We start from the raw sequence: 12,533 nt of genomic DNA, 5'->3' as shown, positions 1-12,533 counted from the left end.
GAAACAGGTGCAAAGTGTTGTATGAACATAGGAATAGCTTTTAAAGGGACAGTAAAGGCTTAGAGTACTTTATCGAGTTTGTGACACTTAATATTTAATAATTGAAGGATGGAAAGAAGTTAACGCAGGAGGAGGAAAGCAGAAGCAAAAGTGGAAACATGTACAAAGTCATGGAGTTTAAAAGAGTGTGAGATATTTATTATGTTTTTAATTGGGGGTCCTTCTAGCAGAGGTTGATTAAACACTGAAGGATGTGGACATATTTCTATTATAGGAAGATCACTCTGGTGATAAAGAAAAAGAGCCTAGGAAATCATTCTTACTTCATGCCAGTCCCTTGCAGGTCTTTATTACTGTGCCAACAATGGTGAACTGAGAACCTTAGACATATAGCTTGTATTTTCTCCCTTGGATTTTCCATTCTAGAAATGGGAACACATCAAGTTGGGGGGATTATTAGGTTCAGTGGGTGAGGATGTAACTAATACCACCAAATTTTATGTACTTTTTAGAACATTTTTATGAACATATAATTAATTATATTTTTCTTTTCCATTTTTTGCACAAATGATGCCATACTATACACACTGCACTACAACTGTTTTTTTGCACTCACAATATAATATGTAGATCTGTCCATGTTAGCGCATGCAGAACTCAATTGTTCTTTGTTGTTGTTTCTTTGTTTATTCACAGATGTATTATATTCCATTGTGTGTGTGTGTGCTTTAATGCATTGAACCAGTTAGATTAATTTTACTCTTTTGTATGAATAATTCTTGAAAAGCTAAAATTAATTTTAATGCCATGACACTTTTATCAACAATTTGAAGGGGTAAAGGGAAAAGACTATTATTTAAATTGCATCACATTTCCTTTTCCCTTTTCACCTCACATCTAACCATTGTTCACCTAAGAAAGGTCATCTGTAGCAATATCTTCCATGGTCCAAGAAACGCCTCAGTCAATGAAAAGATTATGAGTTTGGTGATAGGAAAACCTTGGGCTCAGATTCAAACTCTGGTTTCACTACAATCTAACTGGATGTTCTTGAGTAAATGAATTAACGTTTGACACTCACTTGTGACATCTGTAAAATAGGAACAATAATAGTAGCTACCTCATAATGTTACCATGAGGATTTAGCACAGTGATCCATGCATAATGCCTTAGCATAGTGCCTTGCACCTATAAAATGTTCAACAAATGAAGCTTAACACACTTCCGGTTCATGAATGGGGAGAATGTTGATGGAACATGGGAACACTCATCGATTTCACTATAGTATTGTTGATACTATAGAAATATTTCTGTTTCATTGGGTTTTTTTTATTTTATTTTATTTTTTTATTGTAAACAAATGGGATACATGTTGTTTCTCTGTTTGTACATGGCGTAAAGGCATACCATTTGTGTAATCATAAGTTTACATAGGGTAATGCTGTTTGATTCATTCTGTTATTTTTTCCCTTCCCCCCATCCCTTCCACCCCTCTTTACCCTCTATATAGCCCTTCCTTCCTCCATTCTTGCCCCCCTCCCTAACCCTAACTCTAACCCTAACACTAACCCCTCCCTCCCCCCATTATGTGTCCTCATCCACTTATTAGCGATATCATTCGACCTTTGGTTTTTTGAGATTGGCTTATCTCACTTAGCATGATATTCTCCAGTTTCATCCATTTGCCTGCAAATGCCATAATTTTATCATTCTTTATGGCTGAGTAATATTCCATTGTATATATATGCCACAGTTTCTTTATCCATTCATCAATTGAAGGGCATCTAGGTTGGTTCCACAGTCTGGCTATTGTGAATTGAGCAGCTATGAACATTGATGTGGCTGTATCTCTGTAGTATGCTGATTTTACGTCCTTTGGGTATAGGCCAAGGAGTGGGATGGCTGGGTCAAATGGTGGTTCCATTCCAAGTTTTCTAAGGAATCTCCACATTGCTTTCCAGAGTGGCTGCACTAATTTGCAGCCCCACCAGCAATGTATGAGTGTACCTTTCTCCATTAGGTTTTTGATAAATGCCAATATTCACTAAAATCTTCAAACATTCTTTGCCTAGGTCTATTTCCCTTGCACCAATTTTCTCAGAGCTACTTTCACATCCTTGTTCCTTAGGGTATAAATGACAGGGTTGAGGGAAGGGGTAAGCACTGTATATAGAAGGGAAAGCAACTTTAAGATGTATTCATACTGAGGTCCTGATGGGAAGCCATAGACAATGACCAGTGTCCCATAATAGAGACTGACCACTGTTAGGTGTGAAGAACAGGTGGAGAAAGCCCGTTGCTTCCCTGTGGCAGAAGGAATCCTCAGAATAGTGGAAATTATGTGAATATAGGAAGCCAGGGTCAGCAGGAAGGGGCCAAGGGCAAATAGAGTGGTGCATATAAAGGAGGTCATCTCAGCTACTTGTGTATCAGTGCAGGCAAGTTTCATAATGGGCTTCAAATCACAGAAGAAGTGGTCAATCTCATTAGCAGAACAGAATGCTAAATGAAAAATGAGGACCATGAGAAGGACGGGTGACAGAAATCCAGCCACCCAAGAGGCAGCAGCTAGTTGTAAGCAACCCCAGAAGTCCATGATGCTGGAGTAGTGCAGTGGGTTACAGATGGCTATGTAGCGGTCATAAGACATTACAGCCAGGAAGAAGCATTCTGTAGCCACCAGGGAAGCAAAAAAATAAAACTGGCAAGCACAGGCTGGGAAGGAAATAGATACATGAGCTGACAGCAATGTCCTCAACATTATGGGCTCAATAGTAGTGGTGTAGCCAATCTCTAGGAAGGAGAAATGAACAAGAAAGAAATACATGGGTGTGTGAAGGGAGCAATCAGCTGACACCACAGTTAGGATCACCATATTGCCTATGAGAGTCATCACATAAATGGCCAGAAATATTCCAAAAAGAAGAAACCGAAGGCCATGGAGATCCCCAAAACCCAAAAGGATAATTTCTGAAATTTGAGTTGTATTTTCTTCTTTAGTGCTAGTCATGATTTGGATCTAAAATAAATAAATAAATAAAAATTTGAAGAATAACCATTGATCAAATGCTATTTTTAGAAAAAAATCAAACAGATTTCATACATATCAGGAATAATTGGTTTCTCTGTAGACATGCAAGATTCTTAAACTTAATTAGAATATTTGACCTTAGTCTCCCAGGAGCCATTTGGAAAGTTAATCTGCGACTTTAATTATCTCACCATATTTAGAATGTATAGGTTCTTGAAATTGTGGCTATAACACATAAATATGCAGTTTTTAGTATTTCAAAAATAGGAAGATGTGTTCAATTCTTGGAGATCTGATTCTGGTTACTTCTGCTGCCAATGATGGTGTTATCATCAACAACGAATATCCCTAGTCATCTGTATGTAAACTGCACAAGATCTATGATAAAATCTGTTTCCTGTTTTAGAAATTACATAGCAATTAAATTGTATGTATTGAATTTCATCATGACAAAATGGGTCTAGTTCTTAAAACTTATTTGAATAGCAAGTTCATTAAACTTTAGTAGAAGAGGCACAGTAGAGCAAGACTAAACTAGAGAGTGTGAGTGGGGTAGAGCATTACAGGAAGAGGGAATAGGACTGGAGCAAGAAAGGATTGTTTTAGAAAACTAAGGGAGGGAGAGAAAGAGAAAGAGAGGGGAAGAGAGAGAGAGAGACAGAGACAGAGACAGAGAGAGACAGAGAAAAGTCAGAAACAGAGACAAAGAAAGAGATATACCAAGAAGGAGGAAGAGGAGGAAGGAAGAAGGAGGAGGAAAAAAGAGGAAGAAAGAAGGAGGAAAGAAAGAAAAAGGGAGAGAAGAAGAGAGGAAAGAAAGAAAGGAAAGAAGGAAGGGAGGAGGAAAAGGAGGAGAAAGAGGAGGAGGAGAAGCAGGAAGAGATGAGGAAGAGGAAGAAGAAGGAAGAGGAGGAGGAGGAGGAGAAGAAAAGAAAGGAAGGAAGAAGACAGGTCAGATCATTCAGGAATTTATATTTTTAAATGCTATATGAATCCACTGGAGGGTGTTAAGCAGCAGTGTAATCCCATTTATAGCTTAAAGTCAGCTTTGATGTTATGTATTACATAGAGGGACAACTTCATGGACAGAGAGAAATAAAAGACTACTTCACAGAACCAAGTGAGAGATAATAGAATATCTGAGTAAAATGGAGAAGAAAAAATGAGAGAGGAGACAATTCAAGATGAATTTTGGAGGTAGAAACACCAGGACTTACTGACATAGATATAAGGAGTAATGAAAAGTGAACTATTGGAGCTGACCCTTGAGTTTCTGGCTTCAGTAACTGTTGCATTTATTTAAATGTTGAAGACTGGGACTGGGGATATAGTTCATTTGGTAGAGTGCTTGCCTCACAAGCACAAGGTCCTGGGTTTGAATCCCCAGCATCCAAAAAATAAAATAAATGATGAAGACAGTGTGGAGGAAAAGATTGGGGGAAATCATAAGTTCAATTTTCATTAAGTTTGAGGATTCTGGGTGGAGGAAGGAGAAAAGAAAACAGCTGGGTTCATGAGTAGGTAGCTCAGAAGAGAGGGAAAATTAATTTAGAATTTATGTGAATATATATAGCATTAGAAGACATGGGAATTAATGAGATGATCTAAAGAGAGATTGTAGATGTAGAAGAAGGCTCTACAGCGAACTTGAACACCCTCTTTCTTTTAGTCCTAACAGAAGAGGAGAAACCAGAACAGGATATTGAAAAGGAGGACTCAATGAGGTAGGATTGAAAACCAGGAGGAACTAGAATAACAGAATCCATGTTTCAGGAGAACTGTTGATTGTATTAAAAGCTGTTGCATAATTAAGACAGAGGTTGGTCTCACATATTTGGTTACATGGATAATCAATTCAGTTGGGCCACTTGGAGACTGAAAAGAGGCAGAGGAATAGGGTTGTAACTGTAGAGAGTTGAGCATTGTCCCTTCCTTTTCTATCCTAATGAGAATGATCCAGTACGGATACTGCTCACATGTAAGTAAATGAGGAGCTAATTTGGGGAGTAAAATCTTTTAGAAACTGATAGGGGATGGGATAAAGAGCACAGGAGGAGGGTATAACCTATGACAAAGGCAGAGACACTCATTTTTAGCAGGTGGAAGGTCAGAAAAATTGTTGCAGTTGTAGGTAAGTTGCTATATGTGATCTTAGAGAAGATGACTGACTTTGTATTTATGGTTTCTGTTTTCTCAATGATGTAGGAGAAAAGGTCATCATCTATGAGTGAAGGTAGGGAAGGGCATGTCAGAGGTTTGAGAGCAAAGAAAAAGCTATAAACTAATCATATCTGACAGTGAGTGGGCTATATCCTACTAGAGTAAATCCTAGTTTTCTAGTCAATATTGAGTGGCAATTTGATGCTCGAGATCATGAATTTAAGAAGGCACAATCAGACTTTTTCTTATGTGATATTCTTTGGCAATGTTTAGCTGCCAGGACAGAGTAGGCAGATAGTTTAAATCAGGTTTGGGGTTTGCCAAGGTAAAACAATGGAAGGAAAGTGGGGCATGAGAATTGGGGGATATTTTTAACAAGTGCAAGTGAAGAATTACATAGGAAATGTTAAGTTTCTCCTACTTCCTTCCACTGATTATCAAGTCAAGGGATGCTGAAGGTAGAAAGAACTTCTAAAATTTTAATTTTAATTTTCTAACTGAAAAAGAAGATCCAGACAGGTAAAGTGTCTTTCTTAGGATCTGGGGTGTATCAGTAACAGAGCAGGAACTAACACCAAGGTTTCATTTCTGGTTGTCACTCCTTCCATTATAGCATACTCTTATATTTCTTGCTCTCTTCTCATCTCCCTTCAGTGCTCTATACAAGAATCTTAATGTATATTATGGTACTGGAAAAAGACTTACCTTCCATTTAGTCATTTACATTCCTGGAGGACAATACCTTTTGAAGAACTTTCAGATCCATTACTATTTTTAATCTTCTCAACTATCTTGTGGGGTATTTGGGAGTAGGTCTTTGATTTGTCTCATTGGATCTACAGATGAGAAAACAGAACCATAATGGCACCACTACCACATGGTGCTTGTATTTCAATTATGACTCTTCCTCCTGGAGAAAAAAGTTATTCTTACTCATGTCGATGTAAATGTGAACTTACAAGATAATAATTACATTAAGAATTTTTGGTCAGGTAACTGGATAATAGAAGCCATATGTGGTTGCCATCATCTTAGCATGTTGTAAGAAATGGAGGTAGATTTTCATGATGGAGATAACAGAAGGATCTGCTTTAGCAAGAACAAGTTTTGAAGGTAGAATGAAGTAAACTGTTTTGGATATAGTACAGTTTCAGAGCTTTGATAGGTGTCCAGAAAAACTAAAATTTTCTGAGAAGAATAGAAAAGAGGCATTCCAGGCAGAGGGAATGATGTGCAAAAAGGTCTAGTAACCTGAAGCCCATGCTGGCTAATAGTTTTAGAAGGACTTTTGAGCTAAATGAGTAGGGGACTGAGGACAGAAAAGGTAGTAGCACACATAGTTTTGGAGAAAGAAGGACCAGAAATGGATTGCAAAGATGACTCACAGAAATGAGAGAAACAAAGAGAATGATGTCACAGAGTCCAAGGAAGAAGTGGAGTCATTAGAATTGCTAGTAAAGAAGGTGCCGTGAATGTGAGAGTGCTCGGGCAGGGATCCTGAGTGCAGTAAGGTAAGGAGATGAAAAGAAAAAACAAAACAACTAATATGGATTATAGTTTTAAGAAGATTGTTGGTAAAGCAAAGGAAGGAGATAGAGCCACAAAGCTGGGGTAGAAGAGAGGACAGAGGGAAAGTTTTTATTCTCACTTTTTGCTTTTTAGTAAAGGAGAAACTAAGAGTCTAAGCAAAGCATCTAGGTCCAGAGAAAAGAAAGACATGCAAGAGGATGAATGATGGAGCAAGGAGGGTCTCCAAGGAGATCGGAGGGAATAAGATGGGGAAATATACAATTGGAGGCATTATCTTCAGGTAGGAATGAAATATCATCCTTCACAAGATAGAGAAGAGGATAAAAGTGGATAGTGATTATGAAGATAATTACCTCTTCTTTTTCCTTCCGCTTGAGTTTGGAGACATAAGCCATCCTTGGATGGCTATGAAGAGGCCATGGCAGAGATGTTCACTTTGCTTCCTCAGAGCCTGTCTTCTCGTTCCATCTATACTTGTGGAGCCCAAAATACTTGGCAGAGTCTGAAGTGGGTCGCTAAGACAGGTAGCTGGTTTGCTGTACCACTACTGTTTTGTCTGAGCAGGAGTAGATCCAGCAACAGCATGGCAGACATATAATATATCCTCTAAAAAGATCATGCAGAACCTTGGGAATCATAGTTTTCCCACCTTTTCTTTTCTACCTGCACAATTGCACTTTTTTCCCATCTAACTTCCCTGAAGTGCACAAGGCTTCCAAAAGGAAGAACTAAGAGTATGTCACCTAAAGACACTTTTAGTTTTCAGGTGGTTGTGACCAAAGCATTTTTAGTTCCTGCAGTGACTTCCTTTAGAAAGAGCATAATGCTTGCCAATGTATCTATCTTTTAAACACTCCAACCACCTTCTGCAAGCAGGGACTGGTAGACACAGTTCAAATAAGAAAACCAATTATCTTTAAGTTTGGCTCCCAGGGGAGATTTGCTTTTTAATTGAGAGATCGATGTTGGATTCTCATGACATCCTGAACTTCCATTCAGTGACTGCTGACTAATGGTGTGAAATTGGATATTGGAGTATCTGACATGTCACATGGGTCAGAGCCACGATCCATCTAGGCCAGGCTCCAGAGGCTGCTGAAAGTACCAAGCAACAGTTTGGGGAGGGTACAGTGGCAAAAGTGCTGAAACGAGTGAGAAAAATCTAGATTTTAGATCTGTACCTTCCAGTGCCTGTGCAATCCAGCATCACTTTCCTTCACTTAGTCCCAGTTTTTCCTACTTTGAATTCCTGTCCTGCTGACTTCACATGGTTGTTGTGGGACATAAATCTAATATTGTGTGGGAAACCCGTTTATTAAATAGGAAGCTTCATGCTCCATGCTAGCATCACATTTAAGAAGCATCTGAAAGATGTTGGTGATCATAGACGTTGACGATACTTTTAAAGTTCAAGGAGGCCCGGACCCTTATAGTTGGAAGTAGAACTCTTAGCTTTTTATATCATTAAATATAGATTGAAAATATTAAAATCCCTTTCCCCCCAAACTTTCAGTCAACCTTAAGTGAATTCCACATCCTAATTAAAAGCACAACTGTTATGGTTTGATTTTTATAATCAAATTAAAAGTCCTCTTATACAAGTTGTCAGAGACAGATTTTCAAATCAGTTACCTTGTCATTGTTTCATCCTTGGTGGATAGATTGCAGATGGCAACTGGGTAGATTTCCTTACTGCTGATTTTGTATGCTTTTATTGCTTTCCAGGCTGTACAGAAAGAGTTGGCTGGGGGAGTTAAGCCTCTCTGTATAGCACTTAGTGAGGACTCTCTTCTATTTGATAGCTGTGTGAGCATCCTTTAAAGCTGTGTGAGCACCACATAAAATAGAGGACTTGCAGAGATATAGCCATTGCCTCTGTTGTCCCAGGACATCGTCCTTGTCACCATTCAGTTATAAAGTGCACAAACAATATCAGGTCCTTCCTCTGTGTCTAGCAATACTCCAACTCCTGGTGATATAAATAGGAATAAAGTCTGGAAAGCTGGGTTCATGACTTAGGACCTCAGTGTCTACCAGAAGTGGAAGACATGTCAACAAAGCAATAAAATTGCATCATGGTAAATGCCAACAATACAAATTTTTGTAATGTGGAGAAGGAAACTGGGGAATCAGTTTGCAGGAGGTAGAACACTGAAGGTCTACTGGAGGACCTGCTATCCACATTTTTTTCCAAAATGAGTTTTTACTTAGCATTTCATTGATCTTTATAAGATCTTGAGTTTTGAAGGAAGGATAGAAGTCTATCAAGCCAACAAGGAAGTAGAAAGAGTTTCTGTCAGAGGGAATAGCCTGTGACACTAAGGAGAAACAGGAAAGGAGACTGGAGAAATAGGTAGACAGCAGATGATGGGTGGCTGTGCAATTTATCCTAAAGAGTGTGAACTTTATCCTGAGGTTAGTGAGAAGCCATTAAGGATTTTGAATAGGGAAAAGACAGTCGTGTTTGTATTTTAAAAACTATAAACTTTTGGTGGCTACGCAAATAAGTGATAGCTAAAGAAAGAGACCTGAGACAGGAAGTTCAGTGAGGAAGCTGTTACTTGAATCTAAAAGAGAATGGTAGCCACTGGAAAAGAGAGGAGGCAATGATTTGGGGCAGTAGTGATATCATCGTAATTATCACTAAGGTCATTTTCTTCTCTCATCATCACTGAGCTTTATCAAAAGTAATTTCTGGAAGAAGAAAATATTTTTTCCTGAGTATTCCCTAACATATAGATAGATCATAACCCTAAAGTGTGACTCAGTTATTAGATGTCAAATCATATTTCCTGTAGAAACACCAGTACCAAATCTCTGGCCATCCAAGACAAATCCATATAAAGAAAAAACTTGAAATACTTCCTGTTTGCAGCAAACTATAGTCATTCTCTAATAACATTTTGTCACATGAGTAAACGAATGAACAAGTTGAGGAATGTAGATATGAGTATAATTCACTAACAGATTAAGACTCTGGAGTTGATATGGTAGGAAATAAAAGGATACAGATATAGCTCTTAGCCTTGAAGGAAATGAAAAAATCTTTTAGCTGGACAGTTCACCGCAGTGACTCTTCTTTCCTAATTGTCAACTTACTGGTCACTAAGGCTCAGTAGGAAATTTGATTAAAAGAAAATTCAATAAACATCACATAATCTCCTATACAAAAAGAATACTAATGTAAAGATCACAAAAGATGCCAGGTCTTTTATTCTAAGTTTATGAATTTTTCAAAAACTAAATTGAATGAACAATACATAATTTGCACATGGTGAATAATTAAAACAGTATAACTAAGACTCCCTTCATCCCCAGACCTCCAATCTCTCTTCCCAGAGGCAACTATTATACGTAGTGTGTTGTGGGCGCCTTAAGAAATCTTGTATGCTTTTAACAGGCTTTATACATTTATATTTTTCCATATTTACACAAAAGTGATCACACAATACATAATACTTTTATGGCGATTTAAAATTCAATGTATCTTGGAGATCTTTCTATATCTGAACACACAGATCAATCTCATTCATTTTAACATTTGCATAGCATCCTAGCATGTGGATGAGGCTTTATTTCTTTTTGCTCCAGAGCTGATTTTCTAAGAAATAAAACATTGTAGGTACAGTAAAAATTCTTTTTTTCCCCCAATTCCATTTCTCTTGAGTCACAGGGGCAACCACCACCCTAATTACGTGTCCTGCATATTCATGATTTATCCATCTACTACTTACGAATGTATCCATGAACAATATATGGCAATTGTACATATGTTTTAAATTTCACACAACTGGCATCATAACATTTTGTAACTTGCTTCGTTTTCCTAATTCCCATTTATGTTTTCAGACCTATTTCTGTTAGTACGTATAATTCTCATTCACTCATTGTTAATTTACCTTGTTCCTCATTATACTTAATACTGCTGGTTCGTTTGCTTTACCTTATAGCTTCCTTGTTAAAATGAGTCCTAAAATTGTAATTATTTTTCTCAAGTTGCTGCTTTGAAATTGCATGGATGAATTAATAAAAGGGTGAGAAATTCTTATAAACTGAATCAGAAAATAGATTGAAAACCTGAAGCTTTGGAGGGCTAGAAAAGAATGGACATTTATGTTAATATATTTTAGTCATTACAAATGTTGCAATGAATATGCTTGTGCACGTTTCCAGAATTTCCATAAGGCACCTAGGCATTGAATTGCTGACTCAGAATATATACATATTTTCATTTTTACTAAGAACTGCCAAATGTTCTCTAAAGTGGAAGTATAAACTCACATTCCCAGAAGCAGTGTATAGCAGTTGTTTCTTCACTTTCTTTTTGGCATGTGGTATTAGCGGATGTTTTTATTTGGGGTAATGTGATGGAAATGAAATAGTATCACTATGCTAATTTAATTTGCATTTCCCTGATTATTAATGAGGACAAGCATATTACTAGCTATTTACTAGTCACTCAGGTTTTTCTGTTCAGTGCATTGTCCATTAATATTTTGCATATAGTTAATTTGAATTTTTAAAACTGTGTATAGTCCTGTGTGTAGTCTATATTTGTCTGTTATTTATTTGCTGTGAATGTCTGCTTCAAATCACTTACCTATTGACTTTGCTTAGTAAAATATTTTACAATATAGAATAATAGAGGCTTTTATCCCTTTATGTGAACAAATTGGTCAATCCTTTACAAATTGTAGTTTTTGTATCTTTTACAAGAAATCATTTTCTATCCTGATATTGTAATGATATTCTTCTAAATTTCTTTCAAAACCTAGGAGTCATTTTTAGCATTGAGTTTTTAACTACATCTGGAATTTATTTCTGTATATGATATAGAAATCCAATTCTATTTGTTCCAATATGAATAATCAATTTTTCCTACACTATTTACTAAACAGTCCTTCCTTTCCTCCCATGATTTACAACAACAGTTCTTTCATATACCAGGATTCCTTATGTTCTCAGGTTTGTGGCTTGATCCCTTTTCCTTTCTCACTGATCTGTTGCCTTCTTAAATTACTTTTTAAAGTTGGTATCTGTAGGACTAGTCTTTCTTGCTGGTTCTTCTTCATAATTGTTTTGGATATTCCTGATCTTTTAATTTTTCATATAAAACTTGGAATCAGCTTGTCAAAGTTCATGAAACATTTCTGTTGAAATGTTATTTGGAGTTGCTTTGAATTACAGATTAATTTTTGGGACAGCAGACATCCTTAGCTTAAATCTTCCTATATGTGAAAATGGCGTATATATATCCTGTTGTTGAGGTCTTCCTTTTATGTCCTTCCATACTGCTATAAATACTATTTACATAAATGTCATAAGCATTTTTTGTTAGATTTGTACTTAGTTAATAGTGTTACTTATTTTTATGAATGGTAATTTTATTTTATTTTTTTGGGGGGTGGTACCAGGAATTGAACTGAGGGGCACTCAACCACTGAGCCACATCCTCAGCCCTATTTTGTATTTTATTTAGAGACGGGATCTCACTGAGTGGCTTAGTGCCTCACTTTTGCTGAGGCTGGCTTTGAACTCCTGATCCTCCTGCCTCAGCCTCCTGAGCAGCTGGGATTATAGGACAGTGCCAATGCACCTGGTTGTTGTATCCCACGGGGGCTCGTGTAATGGGGGGGGAGGTGAAGGGCACAGTGTCAATAACCACCCAGACACTGGGAGCCAGGTAAGAGCAGGCGAGAGCTGCTGACTCATTCATTGCGAAAGCTGCTTCTTCTTTTATTGAGTACCTATCCAATCAGCACGTCACTCAGCGTGTCACACCACTTTCAATCCACCAATCATTTAGTCTCCT

General features: G+C 37.4%; 1 protein-coding gene across 1 annotated transcript; it reads right to left on the bottom strand.

The window, feature by feature from the left end:
- Positions 1 to 2,074: 2,074 nt before the first annotated feature.
- On the bottom strand, positions 2,075 to 3,010 carry LOC306651059 (olfactory receptor 11L1-like; the record flags this gene model as incomplete). Its single annotated transcript, XM_079123601.1, has 1 exon — positions 2,075 to 3,010. The coding sequence occupies one exon, from the start codon at positions 3,008 to 3,010 to the stop codon at positions 2,075 to 2,077; it is 936 nt and encodes a 311-aa protein (XP_078979727.1).
- Between the last annotated feature and the right edge of the window lie 9,523 nt (positions 3,011 to 12,533).

The sequence above is a fragment of the Sciurus vulgaris genome (genome assembly GCF_902686455.1).
Source record: "Sciurus vulgaris genome assembly, chromosome: X".
Taxonomy (NCBI): Eukaryota; Metazoa; Chordata; class Mammalia; order Rodentia; family Sciuridae; genus Sciurus; species Sciurus vulgaris.
Note: the sequence above shows the minus strand (reverse complement) of the source record. Positions and strands in the feature narration are given on the sequence as shown.